Source organism: Hemicordylus capensis, chromosome 4, assembly GCF_027244095.1.
Source record: "Hemicordylus capensis ecotype Gifberg chromosome 4, rHemCap1.1.pri, whole genome shotgun sequence".
Classification (NCBI taxonomy): domain Eukaryota; kingdom Metazoa; phylum Chordata; class Lepidosauria; order Squamata; family Cordylidae; genus Hemicordylus; species Hemicordylus capensis.
In genome coordinates this window covers 170,666,782-170,686,579 of record NC_069660.1, presented here as the reverse complement: position 1 = coordinate 170,686,579, position 19,798 = coordinate 170,666,782, and the positions used below count along the sequence as shown (strand labels likewise).

The following is a 19,798-nucleotide window of genomic DNA, read 5'->3' as shown; positions in this document are numbered from 1 at the left end:
TATGTTCATTATGTGTGAGTGCTAGAAGGATTTCTATAGCTTTGACCAAAGATGGTGCCTGTCGCTTAAACAGCTTCCAGCAACTAAGACAAGATGGTGCCTCTCTGCTTCCACCCAATCCATTTTTAATTTTCTGAAGGCTGTAGTCCTATGCGTGCAACTAGCTATGACAACAGCAGGACCCAACAGGGTTCTGTCAATTATATGTAAAACACAGAATGTAGATGGTCAGGCAGGAGCAAGGAGTTGAATCCTCTCTCCACCTTTGCTTTTTCTCCGGAAACCATTTTTATTAGCTGCTTTCCTCAGCAGGAGAAAAACACTTTTTTAAACAGATTTGGGGGAGGAATGCACAGAGTCCAATTCTCCCTCCTCATGTTGTGCTTTAATTTGCACCCGACCATACTATATTCGGATCAGGTTAGCCACTGTCACATCTGCTGGCATTGTATCTAATATGGCCCTGAACAAAGGAACAAGCACAATTTAACTAAGTGGGACTTCCAAGTAAGCATGCTTAGGCCTGTGCTGCACATCAGTGGAAGGAAACTGGCTTAAATTCAAGTGCCCCAGCTTGACTGGTTTGTGACTCAAGCTGTTAGGGTGACTGATCAGTTGCTCATCCCCTAACACGTAATCCTGCTGATGATCCTTTTGTACAATTGTAATATAGTTCCACTGTGAAGACTACTGCACAGGCTATTCCAATGCATGCAGTCAGTGAGACATATCATAAACAATGCACGATCTGATTACCTTGTACACTGCATGCTCTCATCCTCTGACATTTTTCTTTCTAATCTGCTCCCTTTAATATACTAGAGCAGACTGCTTTCCATAGAACTCTGGTTGACACCTAATTTTTAATAGGGGCCATGTAAAGACTGAAGTATTGACTCTGCCTGCTGACTCACTATGCATAAGCCCAGACACGAAGAGTCTTTAACTTCCTCCTGTCCAGTATGAACAATAACAGAGATGTGGTGTGGCAGCTGCTCACACCTTGGGCAAATGGAAGTGAACAACCAGGTACATAAAAAGGAGAACACTCCGCCAGAATCTTTGTGCTTGCTACACTAGAGCAGCTTCTGCTGGGGACTAGACAAGAAGCCACTCAGGGACTATAGTGAGCCCCCAGCACAGAGTCACACGTGATCAACAGAATGTAAAGAAACTGAAAACCTACAAGGATTTCCAGAGAGGAGTAAAGAGACTACTGCTAGTATTTATGGCTTCAGTGCCTGCTATTTGTAGAATCTCTGGCACAAGCCACATAATGGACTTAGTCCAGCAAAGCATGCAAGCAAGTGCTCAGATGAAAGCAAGTCATAATGCTGCCCAGTGCTTTTTAAAGATTAATTTAAGCAGATTGTTCATTATTCTGCTAAATGAAGGCTAGTGTTTATGGAGCGGAGTATTGTGCATTCATATCTAATATTGGTCATTCTCCTTAGCAACTCACTGTTGATGTGGATTAACATATGCTCCAGACATCCCTGTTTACCAGGGCCTATTTTCTGACCCTGTCCACAGAGTATTCTGACCCTGATCTTACTTAGTCTTGGGAGGTTGCCTTCTAAAAACCTAGTTCATGTACATATAAATGCACTGAATTTCAAGTTCTGAGGTTTTAGCTCTCCCCTCCCCCCACCACAAAGTCTCTATCGATTAAATCTCTGAAGAGGGGCGGGGGCATGCCTATCCAGATAATAAATGTTGATGGATGTGTTTTACTTGAAAACATTCTACAGTGACTACAACTAGGTCCATTGTAAGACAGAGCACTCAAACGATTAGTTTATCTTGTAAAGCATACACCAGCTGCAAAGTGTGGTACTAGATAGTAAAGCTATACATACAATTATTACCGGGGCAGAAGGCAGGGATGGACCTACCTTCCCACACCCCCAGACAATCAGTGGTCCCCTCTTCTGTGCACTGGCGCACACCCACACAATACACACTGCTCCTGGCAGTGTGGATTACTGGAAGCTGAGAAAACAGGAAATACTGCTTGTGTGGTGCATTTAGGGATTCCCCCACTAGCAGGGCACGCTAGGTGCCCAACTATATGCTTGGACTGTGTACAACCCAAGTGCCGGGGTAAAGGGTGCACCCCCACCATTAACCCTAGCTAAAGGCCAGGGTTAAAACTCGGGTTGGGAAGGAGGTCAGCACCCTGATCAAGCTCAATCCCAGTGCTATACACGAGTAGCCCAACCCAGGTTTCATGTGAATAGGCTTACTATATATCATGTGACAGTGGAACTACATTACAGTTGTACAAAAGAATAGTCAGCAGGATTACATATTAGGGTGATTCCTTGAATCACAAACCAGTTAAGCTGTGGTACTTGGATTTAAGCCAAGTACAGTTCAGATGTAATGTAGAGTATCTAGTATCATGTGATACTAGATAAGTTCAGATGTAATACAGAGCCAGAAATGAATCCTAGTTTCATGTGGTATCTTCTAGCTTCAAGCATGCACACAAGGGGGAGAAGGATTCTAGTGCTGATCATTGCATATAACAAGGCAGGGTCTCTTGTTATGGCCGAACCAAGCAATCTTGACTTCATTTAACCAGAATTTCAAAATAAATGTGCTTCAGTTCCTGATTTATTTTTAAACTCTGACTAGAACAAACCAGAATGGCCTGGCTCAATTCTGGTTTGTCCTAAGAATTCTTCCTCCTCTTGCACATGCATCCAAGGCTCAACAACATCACCAGGATTTAATCCTGGCTCTATGTTACATCTCGACCAGATGCATAGGTTATTATCACAACCTCCCCAGAGCAAGGCAGATGCTTGTGTGTGGGGAGAGTGGGCTTTACCCGCTCTACCCGCCAAAATCCCTTACGGCTCTCCACACTGCTTGTGTGGAGAGCCTCACAGTGTGTGAGCAGTGATCCTTGGTATGAGAATAAAACATAGGTATTTTTGTCTGTGAAGAAGAAAAGTTATAATTTTGGTCTTGAGTATTGGCAATGCTAATTAAAATGCAATTGTTAATATGTAGTTGCTATGAAAGAAAGTTGCATTTTTTTCCAGCAATAGCACTTACATTTATATACCGCTCTATAGCTGGAAGCTCTCTAAGCGGTTTCACTTTCACTTTTTCACTTTCAGGTTATACTTCAAAAAGTATTTTAACTTTGGCATAAAGATTTGTTTGTGTCCCTTGTTCGGTTTGGGGTGACCTTTCCACACTGGCCTTCAGTTCAGAATCTCCTAGGAGAGCTTGCAACAGTTTTGAATCTAACATTTTAGAAGACCTAAACATTTAATTGTCCTCCCTTGTAGTCAGCAGACTTTATATGGTGTTGAATTGTAGAGCTTTGAGTATTACCTTTGATTTAGGGGGCTGCTAGTTCAATTCTCAATTAACTCATGAACTCTCTAGGTGGCCTTAGGCAAGTCACTCTGTCTCAGCCTCACCCAACCCTACCCCATCTGAGGGAAATCATCATCATTATAGCAATAGCAATAGCACTTACATTTATATACCGCTCTATAGCCGGAGCTCTCTAAGCGGTTTACAATGATTTAGCATATTGCCCCCAACATTCTGGGTACTCATTTTACCGACCTCGGAAGGATGGAAGGCTGAGTCAACCTTGAGCCCCTGGTCAGGATCGAACTTGTAACCTCTGGTTACAGGGCGGCAGTTTTACCACTGCGCCACCAGGGGCTCTGCATATAACTACTTACCTTGCATAGTTGCTGCAAGAATTGCAAAATAATGCACAATTATCTGAAGTGCTTTCAATAGTAAGCACTTCCGGCCATCTGAGGAAGCTTGGCCATTTGGGGGATCTTCTTCATGAAGATTTCTTGATGACCACTGAGCAGGATCCCAAAATCTACTAAATCATTACTATGACCATTTGAAATGGTCTCTCTATGAAGAGAGCAAGAGTGAGTGTTATGTGTATGTACACATACCCTCCAATATGTCACTGGTGAAAATAGGGACATGACTGAGAATGTGTAGGGCAGGGCTGCTCAATGTCAGCCCTCTTGCAGATGTTGGCCTACAGCTCCCATAATCCCTAGCTATTGGCCACTATGGCTGAGGATTATGGGTGTTGTAGTACAAAAACATCGGGGGGGCCTATGTTCAACAGGCCTGATGTAGAGTGTGTGGCCAAGCAACCTGAGAGGTGTGGTGTATAATTCTTAATATAAGCATACCACAAATGGAAAGCAGGTAATAGTGCATGCAGAACACATTATTCCAGATTACCAAAGCAGATCAGATAAACCTATACTGCCCCTATTACCCACTTACCCACTATTACACATTGTTGAAATCTATCCATCTATTATATGTTATGCATTGCATATAATACCAAAGGGTCCTTCCAGATGGCAATAAGGTGTGCTACTTGAGAAGCTTGCACACAAGATCCAAGTGCAAGTTTACTCGCACTCCATACATTAGTGCTGGCTTCCGTCTTCTCAATGCAAATTAATGCTATGTTCAGATGCAGTGCCAGGGCCTCATGCAATTTTTGCAGTGCCACCTGCTAGTAAGCTCTTGCTTTCCAGTAACTTATTACTACTTTTCCGATGAATGGAGGAAAGGGCTGGTTCTTTTCAGAAAGCAAGAATTGGCCTCAGGTGGCTAGTTCACACAAGGACCTGTATCGGAACTCAGCATGAATTCATGCTGGGTAGGAAGATGGAAACCAACAGTAGTACATGGAGGGTGAGTAAATTTGTGTTTGGATCTTGTGTACAAGCTTCTTGGGTAGCACATCTTATTCCATTTGGAAGAACACTCAGTGTTGTCCAACCACTGACATACAGGTGTATTAGAAGCACAATTCATCCACTCACTCTCTTGGAGAGTTAATTTCTAGAGACTCTGGGGAGGGAGCTGAATCCTGAAGAATGACAACTCTGGCAACTTGCATGAAAAAAACTGAACAGAAAAAAATGGGAGAACTAATTCACAAGGGACAGATTCCAGAAAATAGGGACAGTTGGAGCCTATGCTGTAAGCAATTCAGTCGTGGGGAGGGAACCTGTTATGGTTATTCAAGAACCTGTGATGTTTGTTAGATATTTGGCAGCATCTCAATATCTCCCCACACATTTCTGTAGATCTCTGGAAAAACAGTACATAAGTAGAGTGGGCAAGAGCAATTGTGGGGCCTCTCAAAAGTGATTGGAAAGACATGAGGAGGATGTGATTAGGCAGGATCTTAATATGTCCCAGTGAGTTCTTGTAGATAATGTATTTCTCTGGCCATGCAGCAGGAATCATTAATACATTCTAGTGGCCAGTCAGTAGTGATTTGGTTGGTTGTTGTTGGTTTTAAGTCTCTCATCCACAGCTATTAGCACTGTTGTGACATTATCCATATGAGCCTTGGGGGAAAATGCCCGTGATGATTATGACCTCATTATGCATTGGTTTTGAAAAGCCTAGGAAGTTGGAACTTCTTCAGCTAATTTTAAAAGCCACTGCTTTTGAAACATCAAAGAGAAATCCTCTGGGCCCATCTCCTGTGGTAGGCAGATAGGGAAGTAACAGCACAGATCAGAATTAAAGTACCCATGGAAAATCAGAAATCCTAAGGGGCTTAATTCTACAACCATGAACAAAAAATATTTTTGAGATTTCTTTTTTGTTAAAGAAAGAGGATTTGAAAAGGATCTAAGCTGATAAGCCAAGGCTGCATGGGGGAAGGGAATGTGGCATTCCTGCACATGCTAGGCATGCATTCTATGCTAAAGTGAGACTGGTGGAATGTTCTTGTATGGATTTTTAGACACCACCTGTCTGCAGGCCCCAGCAGGTCTTCTAAACTGGCCTCTCTGCTGTTTAATAAAGGTCTATGCATTTGCAATGGTCAAAGCTCAGGCAACAGGCACAGTGTCCAAAGCGCCAGTGATAAGCCCCTAAATATTCTCAGCTTAGAGATCCATTCATGAGAGAAGCACAGACATGAGTTTATTTTTGCCTAATCTAAGATTTGCTCTCCTTGTCTACTGTCAGTCATAGAGTTGGGACAAACATTCAGGTCAATTGGCCACGTAATACAAAGGGAGGTTACCATTTAAAAGTCACAGTTGTTTAGCTGGCACCAGGGGGAGGATCAGTGGGGAGGAAGGCTACTTTAACCTGCTTCCTGCCAGCCATTTGTCTGCTTAGATTTGTCTCCTCAAGCTGTCTTTCTCTCCACACAGGAAGGATGCAGAATAGTAGCTTGGAGAGGTGATTTTGACAGATGAATGCTAGGCAGAAAAAAAGATTAAGCAGCCCCTTCCCCGACCCCAAGATTCCAGCCTCCCACAGAAGTTTTCCCTTTAAAAAAAAAAAAAAAAATTAGGAAAAAGAATCACACAGCTACACTTGTTTGGCCCTAATGTGAGGCAGAAGAACTCACTGACACATTGCACAGATTTTATCACTTGGAGGTAGTCCTACCCTGAGGCAGAGTAAGGCATCCACCTCAGGCAGCAGATGTAGGGTGGCAGAACAATGAGCAGACAGTTCTGATTCTTGATGAGCACACTCTGCCAGGAAGCTCCCTGGCATAATCCCCAGGGAGGAGTCATGCTCTTAAGCATTCATTTCATTATGCCTGTGCAGACAAAAACTTCCTCCTGTATTGTGCTTAGGATCACTTAGTTGGGGAGAAGTGCCCTTTGCCCTCCTTAAAGCGTTAAAATATATTGTGTTTTATAATATATAAAATATATAATTTCCTTGAAACATGTTGTTGAATCTGGCATCAGTTCTCAGATTGGAAGTACTGGTTGCTTATGAATTCCATAGTTGCTTTATGCAAGAGAGTTTGAGATCACTTTATACAGACTTGTCATTCCTTAACTGTTAAATTGTTTTGTGGATGTGCTCTTGCTTTGCAAAATTAAACACCCCTGCAGACAGCAAGGGTTCTAATTTTAAAAATAAAGAAGAAGAAAAGTAGTAGGCCATGCAAGACTAAAGTAAGCCAACCCCAGCACTTATTCTGGCACTTGCTGCTATCTTCATTTAAGGAGCCTGCTCTGGATAATGATCAAAGTCCATCCTCCCTGCCTTCTCATGTCATAGAGCCAGCCATGCTTTGCATTGGCAGCTGCGCTGGCTGTGTTCCCTCCTTCACATTATAGCACAGAAGTGGGTTGGTAGGTCACTAAGCAGAGCTAAGGCAACGGAGAAGACAGATTGTCCTGTCCTAGTTAATTCTGCATTTAAAATGGTATGACAATAAAACCCATGCTTAACTCCTAAGACCTGTACAGGCTGTCACTCCTGTAGCTGAAAGCAAAAGAGTTAAGTGTATTGGCGCAAATGGAATTCCTTATCTTATTTCTCCTTGGTAAGCATTGCGACCATTCATGACTTTACAGATCCTTCATATATTGAGAGGTCCAGTGAAAGGGAAGCCCTTGAAACAAGCACAGCACAAAAGAAGTCCATAGAGGGGTGTACGAGCATACTTATTCAATAACAACAACAAAAGAGATGCATTCCACAGTACAGATGACCCTTCATCAAGGAATCAGTAATGAGTAGATAAACTTTAAATCACGTTGAATCTATACACATCTTCTATAAAATAGGAATTTATCATAGTTTATTACAATAGTAGGAAAAGGATTTTTAAAATTAAATATGAACTGTTAAAAATGTAAACTTTCAATCTACAATGCAATAATAACACCAAACATGTTAACTCCTGTCTCAGAAAATCACAATACTGTATTGGCATGGTCCTATCAAAGGTAACTCCCATTCATTCAATAGGTAAGCTTAAGCATGTGCTTAAATCTTCTCCATTTTAATTTATGTGACTTTAAAGTGCTTAACTTTGGCTAGATCGTATCTTTAGAATCACAGGTATTCCCTACCTATATAACACCAGATTTGGGCGGCTCACTATTTTCTTTTTTAATATGGACAGACCGGGGTGGGGGGAGGGCAGGGTTATTCTTTTAAATAATCTTTATTTCTGCCTTCAGTTTCAGTTTCAAATAGCTCTTGAAGAATAAAAGAATAGCTGTGTGTGTGTGTGTGTGTGTGTGTGTGTGTGTGTGTGTGTGTGTGTGTGTTTAACATACTGAATGTGAAGGATAATGAAGAGCCATGATGGCCAATAATCATTATACTGTCTTATTCGAGAGCCATAATGGTCAATAGACATTGAGGCTGTTCTCACAAGCAGCCAAGACCAGGCTTGGCTGCCCGAAAGAATTGCTGAGAAACACGCTACTCCCGGCGGCACCTCAGTGGCAAACCCAGCTAGGGAGCCCGCCTCTTAAACAAGGTTAAGGGAGCAAGCACTCAACCCCGTTTACCTGATTATGTGCCAGCACCTGCTACTTTCAGCCAGCACTGAAGCACTGATGGGTGCCTGCCCATCACTGGGGGAATCCCCACAATGCACCTCGGACTTGCACAGTGCATTGTGGGATTTCCAGGGGCCAGGACTGGCCTCCAGGAGGCCGTCCTGGCCTCCAGAGCTCAGCACTACAGGCACACAGCCCTGCTTGAATGGGAGTGTGGTTGTGCCTCAGTTGTCTTGAGGGAAGGTGAGTTAAAAGCAGACCTCCCCTTCTGCGCCCTCCCCTTCTGTTCTCGGCGATCATGAGAATCACCCCATTAATTATCTGTTTTCCAACTGTTTTTTAAATCATTAAATTCAGTGTGACTGTATATCTGTGGTTATACTGTAGCTGCAGTAAGCCCCTTGAAAGAGGAATTTAAAAACAAAACAATCATTTGGGGGAGTGAAAGAGTGGCAAAGACTAGAGGAGCAATCCTATACGTATAAGACTTTAATATAGTGAGACTGAAAAGTGGGGTTGTGGAAAATATTTGGGAGGGTGCCTGCTACCCCTTGGAAGCATACCTGCCCTTTGATGTCCAACTCATTTTGCCCCCTTGACACAGTGAGGGGTTGGTACTTTTTACCCTCTTAAATGATAGAGAAGCCAGCCAAGCGTTCTCCTCCTCCTCCTCACCATTCTTTCCCAGGTGCCAGGAATCAAACTATGGCATATGCTGTTGAATTCAGTAAGAAAAACAGCACACTTTCAGTGAACCCCTTGATGAAATCTCATGAATGTTGTGCTAATGAAGCACATTACCTTAACATTAATTGTAAAGGTAAAAGTAAAGTGTGCAGTCGAGTCGGTGTTGACTCCTTGCGCCTACAGAGCCCTGTGGTTGTCTTTGGTAGAATACAGGAGGGATTTACCATTGTCATCTCCCATGCAGTATGAGATGATGCCTTTCAGGCAGCATCTTCCTATATCGCTGCCGCCGATACGGGTGTTATGGGAAACATACCAGCGGGGATTGGAACCGGCAACCTTCTGCTTGTTAGTCAAGCATTTCCCTGCTGCACCACTTAAGGTGACATGTTAATTCTAGCAAGGTTTAAAAACTGCAAGTTACCATGGCCTATTTAAAAAAGAAAGAGAAGGTCAAAAAAGCTCAGTCTCTCTCTCTCTGGTAGACAATAGAACAAAAGAGTGTGCAATGCAGTTTGTGGATTTGTATCGCAGAAAATATAATTAAGCTGTGTAGATCTTCCAATTTAAGCTTCTAAAGGCAAATACCAAGTGGATAATTCCAGGGACCAGAGATGCAATAAGCAAATGGTCTCAGGTGGTTTATTTGCAACATTGCAATCGAAAGGGAATCTTAAACTCTGGAGACTGAAGGGACTTCACACTTGAGTCTAAAGCATTTCCCTGATTCCTTTCAGTATTTGTTTCCAAAGCTTCAAAGATTACTGTCCTTGGTACAGTCTGTTTGGATGTTGTATTGAGCGAGCCCTGTTGAAATGAGTGGGGGCAGTAAAAGAGTTCGGCTGTTTTCACCAAAATTGCTGTGATGGCATGGTGAATATGGCTACAGGGCACTGCTTCTATTCATTCTTGCAACTAGAAACCACCTTTTGTAAGCTGCAGTTTCAAACAGCTACCAGGCTGCTGACTGCATGTGTGAATCAGGCCTCAGGTCCATAAGAACATAAGAACAGCCCTGCTGGATCAGGCCCACGGCCCATCTAGTCCAGCATCCTGTTTCACACAGTGGCCCACCAGATGCCACTGGAAGCCACAGACAGGAGTTGAGGGTGTGCCCTCTCTCCTGCCATTACTCCCCTGTCCATGTACACAGTGTGCTGATCTTGGAGGCTTTGTAATGTGACTCGGAGCTGGACTTGGCTTAGAAATTTGCTTAACAAATAAACAATGTAAATTCCCTCATAAAAATAAGAAATCAGGAAGCAGTTTGTGTGGGATTCTCCCCTCTTTCAGTGGGATTCTCCCCTCTTTCAGCTCAACAGTCCCTAGCAATCGCTAGAATTTACTAATCTTCATCTGTTATAGCTGAAAGAGTACAGAGTAATTATTTTTTTGCTCTGAAAACAAACCACTTCTGTCTTTTTTTCTTCACTTCCTTTGTATTTTTGGAGTAATTCCTACCAACTCCAAGAAGACTGGAACCGCTGCAAGTTTCTGTGAGTTCGGTTCTCAAATCTTGGTAACTAAGCCTTGCGTTTTAGCCACCAAAATTGATTCCTAAAACTGATTTCTGTTTCTAATGTTGAAAACTGAAAACTTTGGTCATATTGTACATTTGTGCATGACTACATTGTTACTTTAATTATGATCTTCTATGGATCAGCACAAATGCTTATGTGCTATTATCATGAGCTCATGGTTGCCAGCACTTCTCCTGATCCAGAAAACTGACTTTTCACAGCATTATGTTCAAGCAAGATGTGAAATTTCTAGACAAAATAAGACAGTTGGGAAAGCAATGGAAATAATGCTTCATTTCTATAATTAGAAATGTAGTTGGAAGCTGGTTTTGCAACTTGGTAGGGAGCGTTTAGTCACTCTCAGTCTGTGCTCAGTCACTCTTTTTATTTTTGTTTTGTATGGCTCCAGCTAAGCCCCAAGTGTAAGAAAAACAGCAAAAGTAAAACTACTGGCCTGGGGAGCTCACTGGCTGACATCCAGACTAAGTTACTCAATACTACAGTACTCAGGAGCAGTGTTCGTTCTAACTTTGTTTTCATCTGTGTGTGAAATGAGTTTTGTTCTGGGCGGTAGTATCAAGGCAGTGTGTGCACGCGTGCATTCAGAGTGGGGCCTTCCTGATTCAAAGTGGAATCTAAAATTAACTGGGTGGACATTCAAAAATGTGTGCGTACACACTTTAGAGGGAACACTGCTCAGGAGTTACAATAGGACTGCTTTCAAGTAATTTAGTCAGGTTGTTGGCCATTATTCACTGCTGGTCTTTGAAGCCCTGTTCAGATACTACATTGCACCAGATATGTGTACTGTGCATGGTTTTTGTGTGAATGACTGTACCTGCATTCATGTTATAAGTCCATCTTGGTACAGGCCCCTTAAATGCAGGTACAGATAGGAAGTGTACTGCTCAACACAACTTGTGAAATAACTACCTGCATACATTGTACACAGATTGTACAAGTGTTGAACATAACATATGAATAGGGCTACTGTCTTCTCACATTCGCCATTCACTCTAGTGAAAAGGAATGGTTAGGCATTTCCCATGCAAGCTGTCCCTAAGGAGGAAAAGTTCAATCTTATGAGTTTGGTGTATCTAAGAAGTGTGATGCAGCAGACATTACTTTCCTAAATTATTTCTGCAAGAACTGAAGAGTGGACTCTGTTTCCTGCTTTAAATGCAGGAAACTTGGTCTTATCGCATGCAATGGGGACATAATGATTTCTCAGAGGTTGCAAATAGTGACAGATAAAGGGGTTACTGTGCACTTTGCTTAATACCAGAGATGGAAAAACAATCTGAGCTAAGGGAGAGGACCCCGATGACCAGTATCCTGACCACGAAATCCCTGAACATAGACCAATTATTATGATTATTTTAAGGCAAGTCTGAAAAAATCTAACTTCGGTCTTGCTTATTTTTTCCAAAGCTGAGATTGATAGGGTGGCTCATTTAGCATTATTTAAAACATCTGAAATCCAAAAATCCTGATCCACTTCTGGTAGAGCAGGCAGCTTGCATGCACTGCAGATCAAGAGTTGAGTGTGGGGGAATACCTTTCCTTCCCAGTTTTTACCCTCTTGCCTTGATGGTTGTTAGTGTTCTTATTTGCCATAAACTATGTTCAAACTGTGTGACAAGAAAGTGGCAGATAGCCAGATTAAATTACTCAAAAGTAGTCTGCTTGAAATGAATGGAGCATATTAGTCATGACTAACTTATTTCAATGGGACATTTAGTCTGGCTGTCAGCCAAGGACTTTTAAAAGACTGAGGAAGTAAGGCAGAGGAGACAGTTCAAAGTGAGAATGAGAGAGCAGGCCATCTAGTGCAGGGATAGGCAACCTTGGCTCTCCAGCTACTGCTGAACTACAACTCCCATCACCCCTAGCCACAATTTATTGCAGCTGGGGATGATGGGAGTTATAGTTGATCAACAGCTGGAGAGCCAAGGTTGCCTACCCCTGATCTAGTGGATGGTCCACTGTGGATCACTTTGGGATTGGAACAATCTCCACCGCACTGATTGTGAAGCAAGAGATATACTCCTCTTCATTATACTTCTATCTAATAAAAATTCAGTCTCTTTTCAGCAAACAAATTTTGAGTCCTTTGGAGAGCTTTCCTATTTCCTTATATTTTCTGCTCTCCAAAATAAAACCCAGATGTCACCATTGTAGAGCCAGGGCTTCAGCTAGTTAGAAAACATCACATCTGGAGGAACTGTCCAGTGATTGAATTTCCTTAACACATAATAAACGGCTGGTAAGACAGTTGCTTTAAATACTTGACTGATGCTCACTTTTCTGGAGTGAGGAAGAGAATTGGTTTTTGGCATTAGTGAAGCAGATGGACACCATATAGCTGGAAGGGATTATGGGTGTTTGTTTTTAGTTGAGGAGAGTACATCCCTGGAAGGCAAGTAGTTGATTGGTGAGTGGTAGCCATGCAGCAAGATTTAATGTGTCCTGCCAAGAGCCAGGCAAACTGTAGGTGACAAAGTCGGGTCTAAGAAAAACAAGATCAGGAAAATAGTCATGGCTTGATTCTCATTTACTTAGGAGTTCCTGGTACACCTTATGAGCTCATGGTGCTATGACTTTGGAATATCTTTCTATACTACCCAAAAGGTGGTGTGAAGGGGCGAATCCAAGATACAGTACACTTCACAGGCAAATTACCTGCTTCTTCCAAAACACACAAAGGCAAAAATGGGGAGAGGAGGCCAGCAGGAGTGATGTGTTCTTCTTGTCTGTAACCAGGAAATTGTTTTAAGATGTTATCCAGATTTCTCCGCATCCATGTTTCATCTCTGATAAATTACATTTCTTCCTGGGGACTCCAACATCTGAGTTGTATGAAGACCTACAGTACACTGAAACATGATCTCTCAGCCTTACCTACCTCACAGGGTTGTTGTGGGGATAAATATAACCATGTAGACTGCTCTGAGCTCCTTGGAGGAAGAGTGGGATATATAGCACTTACATACAGTCTGCTGGCATCTTGAGAGTAGGTGACATAGATATGAAGACATCATTACACAAAAGTAGTGGCATCTAGAATATCTTTGGTTACAATAGGGCCCAGAGATTTTAAGTTCTTGTCAAATTGACACGTAGGGATCCCCACTCACACTTGTCTTCCTTCTTGCCTCTTGTTCCCTCCCTTCCTGCTTATCTGGAAGGCTGAGAGAAGGCTGGACTTCCCAGCAGAGGCCCAAAGCTCTGGAGCCAGCCTAGGAGCAGCTGCTGGTGGAGCTCCAATCCCTGTAACTATGACTAGACCAGAAGAGTCCCTCCACCACAAGGCCTCCATGGCATCACAGGAAAGAAGGACTAAGGTGTGAAGCCTTTCTTACCTCCATGGTGTTTTAAAAGCTATTTGAGTCAAAAATGTTGCAGTGGAACAGCCCTGTGGTTCTTCTTTTATTTGGCAGTGATTACTAGGGGAGGAAGTGGAAGGGAAGCATGTGTATAGGATGCTGCTTTAGCATTTTCCCCTAGCATTTCTCTAAGAGCAGGGGTAGCGTAGTGAAGCAAAGCAACTGAAGTATGAATCCGGAAGTGTCAAGTTCAGATTTTACCTCTAGCCTTAGGCAAACTGCTGCCTCTTGACCTCTGCAACAGAAGATGATACTGTTTGCCTACAATACAGGGTTCTTGTCTTGTAAGGACTGCAGCAAGATAATGTATTTGAAAATTTGACATTAAACTCTTGAAAATAATATAAATGCTGTACTATTATTAGTCATTTGTTTCCAGTCCTCCTAAATGCTGCTTTTTTGAAATGCAGTCTGAGTCTCCATCATTGTTAAATACAGGGCCTCTTAGCTTGGTTTACTATCCAGCCACGCTTTGCCTTCATCACTTTCTCCCCTCCCTTCCCCAACATCCTCTGGCATATGCAGAACACCTTTTTCTCTCATTTGTTCTGGGGTATGGAGAAATTTTAAAAATAGGAGCCTCTCCTGTTTCTTACTTTCTCCAAACTGCATTGCAACTATATTATTACTATGTACAGTATGTATTTGTTTATTTATTTATTATTAATTCGATTTCTATACCGCCCTTCTGAAAATGGCTCAGGGCAGTTTACATAGAGGAATAATAAATAAATAAATAAGATGGATCCCTGTCCCCAAAGGGCTCACAATCTAAAAAGAAACACAAGATAGACATCAGCAATAGTCACTGGAGGTACTGTGCTGGGGGTGGATAGGGCCAGTTAAATAAATGAAGCCTCAGCCCCTGTCCTGAGCCCTCTGCATATATGCCAGATGACTTTGGAGTGAGGGAGCAGCAGAACAGCATTCTGCAGGTTAAAGCAGCTATGCCTCAATGTATGCTTGAGGAATTTTTAAAAAATAGGATTTTCAAGTTATCAGGCCACATGAAGTATTTCTATTACCAGCCACAGCTGGTAGAATGGGAAATAGTTTTTGCAGGGGACTCAGAAAAAAATCACTTCACATTTCAAGCAGGTAGGAGAGATTCACATGGATATTCTTATATACCTTACAAAGTGAGGTGCCTGTGTGAACATCCCCTTCCAAGAACGAGAAACCCCCATTCCCTTCGTAGGAACATAAGAACAGCCCTACTGGATCAGGCCCAAGGCCTATCTGGTCCAGCATCCTGTTTCACACAGTGGCCCACCAGATGCCTCTGGGGAGCCCACAGGCAAGAGGTGAGAACATATCCTCTCTCCTGTTGTTGCTCCCCTGCAACTGGTATTGAGAGGCATCGTGCCTCTGAGCCTGGAGGTGGCCCACAGCCACCAGACTAGTAGCCTGTCCTCCATGTATTTGTCTAAGCCCCTTTTAAAGCAGTCCAAGCTGGTGGCCATCACCACATCCCATGGCAAATAATTCCATATATTAATTATTAGAATAGAAGAGACTAGAGTGGGGCCCTTCCCAGATAATAGATGGTCAAGATCTTAAATTATAAATGGCATCTAGCAAATAACTATATGAAGATTCCACTCTTCTAACTTATTTATTTATTTCTCTCCTCTTCAAACCCCTACCCTATGTGCTGCTGTAGAAGCCGCTGCTGCTGCCGCCGCCAATCCTGATGGAAATTCTACTCTGGGAGGAGGAGCAGCGGCGGGCACCATGGGCCTCAGCACCAGGTATGGCCCCCAATTCACCCTACAGCATGTTCCTGACTACAGACAGAATGTGTACATCCCTGGGAGCACAGCCACTCTCTCAAATTCCTCAGGCAAACGTGATGGGAAACCAGCAGCTTCTGGAGGTGGAAACAAAAAGAAGTCTGGAAAGAAAGAGAAGAAGTAGGATCCACAGGATGACACCACTGCCATCTTAGCTCTAAAGGGCAGACCCTTCCAGCACTCCCCTAATTCATAGCCTAGGATGGAGGATGAATGTGAATGTGTGGGTTAACAAGCATTTTTTTAAAAAGTAAGGAATATTGCGAATGTACATTGTTGTTGACATCATTAGAACTAACAGTAGGTCTCCTACTGTTGGTCCTCATGATATAGAAGTTTCTGGAAATAAAAAGCCCTGTGGATAATTATGAATATAGCGTATACTCTTATGAGGTAATCTAATATGCAACGGTATCAGATCTTTGAAACATTTTCTCTACAATTGATTTGTTTCAGAGTGATCTGAAAAACCTATACGGCTTAGGGTGGGCTCTGTCCATTGTAAATAATTCTTCTACATGGGGATTTTATTTATGTATTTTTTCCATTTAAGAACATCCTTACTGTTCCGGATTTTGATGATTGATTTCTTTCTCCCCAAGAATTATCTGACTTGGGATCCTTGTTATGAAATTAATAGGGAGTGCTTTAGTTCCTGCTTTAGCTATTGTTGTGTTGGGTTTTTTTAAAGGAAAAAAAAAATGTTTATCCTGCATTATTACAAGGGAATGAGATTCAGTTGCATTGTGGACATTTATCTTTTTAAAAAGGTTTAACCAATGATGGCCTGAAAAATAAAACTGAAATCATGATATGCCTGAGAGGCAGGGCACACAAACACACGGCAGTGGGAAGCCTTCCAAGGGCAGAGAGCGCCATCAACATTTGTAAGATGGATAAACTGCCCTTATTGACTGATGACAGAGGCCTCTAAAGAGACAGACAGCCCATCTCATCTACACTTTGGTCATAACTATTTATGTGTATAGTAAATGTTTTCTGGAATAAGTCAAGGAAAGTTGAAGTCACCTGCTTGTGAACTTAGTGAGCAGCTGCTCCTATAAGCACTGAAATAGCTCTATTGGTTCCACAGCCAGATGACTTTGGTCAGTGAATGGGCTCTTGTGGCCTTGTAGAGAATTTTTTTAAAAAAGGAATGCCTCACATTTTTCTGTGCATCAAGCTGCATGCAAAACACTCACCTCACATCTACAGTAGGACAGCCAACTCCATCCAAGCTAGAGTAGAGAAGTCATTGCATGCCATAAGCAGCATGATGTAAATATGCTGTTAAGCGCCCATGTCCCAGTGCAACCTGAGCATTGTCTGTGTGTGAGTAGAGTTCAGTAACAAGATGCATTGCCCTGGGTCAGAGCAGTGACAATATCTGCATATTCTGTATGCCAGTGCAGCACAGCCAAGAAATATCCCTGGTTCACTGGCCTTCACAAATTAATGTTAAGTAAACAGTTGGTTTGAGAAAACTAAGGGACCAGGCACAGATCAGAGATGCTGGAATTAGAGCTGGACAAAGATTGCTTACTGCCAAGCCACTGACCTTGTTGCTGAGGTCAAGTTCTGAAAGTTACAGAAGTGACTAAGTGGTGGATTTCTGGTGCACCGAAGGTTGTTGAGACCTCTGCCACCACCCCTGCCTGGATGAGGTTCTGAATCTACGAAATTGGGGTGGGGGCACGGGAGCGCACAGACCTCTTTGCTGTGTTGTTGAAGCTACTTGTTTTAATTTTTAAACCATATTTAATCAGCTAGGACTCGCAGGAAGTATGGCTTTCCCACTAAGTGCTATTCAGTAGCTTATGTTCCTGTCTCTTTGAACACTCAAGGACAGCACGGACAGGAAGGGGGCTGTAGTGTGCTCTTGGCACTCCTGGTTAGCATGGGGCCTTGCCTGTCTAGACACACTGAGGGGTCCCTTCACTTTCAGCAAGTTTCCTGTATCACAGTAGCTGAACCACGGAGGCAGAAAGGCAGCATATTTCTAACATGGAGGGGTAACTACAGCCCACTTTCATTTTTCTAAAACCTCTAATAAGCAGCTTGTCTGAGATGGTCCAGCCTTCTCTGAACAGCTCAGGTTAAACTTCTGACAACTGTCCAAAATGTTACAGCCTAGTCTTATTGGCTGTGTAGTATTCACTGCTAGAGCATTGTGTGCACTAACGATCTGCCTCCCCATGTCTAGAAAGGCAGGACCTGTCCTGTCTTTGAGAAGAAACTGTGTTTTTTGTACTGATCCCAGTCACCCACCCACCCCTCTTTGTTTGGTGACTGCACTAGAAACAGTTTACATAGTTAGTGATGCAGAGCACCACCAGGTGGGAAGTTCTCCTAAGGAATCCCCATTGAAATGAATGGGAGTAGCACAAGAGCACAGTAGTGCAAATGTGCATCAACACCTATTTGTTTCAATGGGACTTGCACATGAGAACTTCCACTGGGTTGTGCCTAAAGGCTTATTATGAATTGAGGTAGTTATTATGTGACCCTTTTCAAAGTACTGTAGATGAATCTTAGTCATTCTCTTTTTCCTTTGATTGCTGATTAGCAATCTGATACTAGCGTGATAGTGCTGCAAACCTAGTGATGTGTTAAGCTTTCTTTTTTTAATCTTAGTAATTGAGTTGTGGACATCAGTATTTTTTTATTCCTTTGTATCTTCTTTATGTGTGCTCTTTGTGCTCTTAAATGTATGTGAATTGAAACACACTTATTTGTCCTTTCAATGTGTCTAATATTGAACTATACTTATATATTATATATATGCTTATATCCTTCTTATATCCATATAGACTGACGTCAATGTGTTACACGCAAGTTTTATACTCTAATATTTATATTGCTCTTTTTTCTTTGGGGAAAAAAATAAAATCTTTTCTTCTGAAGTGTTGTGTAAGTTGTTCCTGGAAGGAATTAGAATTAGAGTAGGGGAGGGGAAGAGTGAGCGAGTGTCTAGAAACACATGATTAATGGGACCCTTTTGTCAAGAGAAACCCCGTTAAATTAACCTGCCCTATTTCTACCCCCACAATAATGCCACCGAACCAGGGATGGCATAGGTTCGTGTCAATTCAAGAATTCTGCCTTCACACTTTATCTTGATTCTAGGGCTAAAGTGACTCCCTGGGCACAGGTGTGCAATATCCTCAGCATGAGGACTACAACCCTGGTAATAACACTCTGATGAAGCTGTAGAAGAGTTCTTCTGTTCAATATATTTGAAATCTTCCCACAGGTCCAGCACCAATACACACAACTCCCTGGGCACTCATCTCCTGCTGTCTCCTCCCTGCTTCCTCTTCTTTTCATAGATAAATAAGTCTACTCATCTATCCTTTTAGCCCCTCACTAGCTCCTGATTTCCTGGCTCGCTTGTCTTATGGACAAATTTACACAATCATCTGATATCCTATTTCAACAACCACTCATTTCCAACCACTCAGAGCAGAGAGGAGCAAATACTTCCGGTCCTTGAGGTGGCATGCCAGTGTTTTCGCTGTACCAATTTCAGCTGCAGGTTAGTATTTGCATGATTGAATACAAAAAACTTATTTACACAGAAGTAGCATGCCAGGGAAAAAGCTAGGCTTAGAGCCTTTGCGGGCAAGGTTTACTCTGAATTCAGAGGAATGTTCAGTCTGAAGTGGCACAACCCAGGCAGAGTCTGACCTCTTCCAAAGAACTAAGCCTCTCTGTGGCTGGTGTTGGGGTAGTCATGGAAAGGCAGGGCAAGGCTGCCAAAGTTATTCTCCTGACACAGCCTGCACTTAATCAGACACAATGCAAATCCAACTGGTGGCTTTTCCTAGGAGAGTTTAATGACTTTAAAGCTTTGCCTACTGAATTTCTGCCCTTTTTCTATAGCCGTTAAAAGGAACAGAAGCCTGTTAAGGAAAAGAAAGTGGCAACCTACAGATAGAGAGGGGGCAAACATAAAGAGGGCATCTGCATTCAAAGGAGGTTGGACTCTGTTCTCTAGTCCTGGTACAGCATATACCAATCACCCCCACTCCAGGGAGGGGAGAAGGACATTCTTTCCCTGGCATTAGACCCCAGAGAGCCTTTTAAAAATTCCTTTCCTCCCC

At 42.6% G+C, this 19,798-nt stretch overlaps 1 protein-coding gene across 1 annotated transcript in view; it reads left to right on the top strand.

The window, feature by feature from the left end:
• Positions 1-18,598, top strand: part of LOC128323180 (protocadherin gamma-B5-like) — a 158,901-nt gene extending 140,303 nt beyond the window's left edge. The window contains exon 5 of the mRNA XM_053245899.1: positions 15,566-18,598. Within this exon, the coding sequence (XP_053101874.1) occupies positions 15,566-15,819 (254 nt within the window). The 3' untranslated portion in view covers positions 15,820-18,598. The remainder of the gene's footprint in view (positions 1-15,565) is intronic.
• Positions 18,599-19,798: the final 1,200 nt, after the last annotated feature.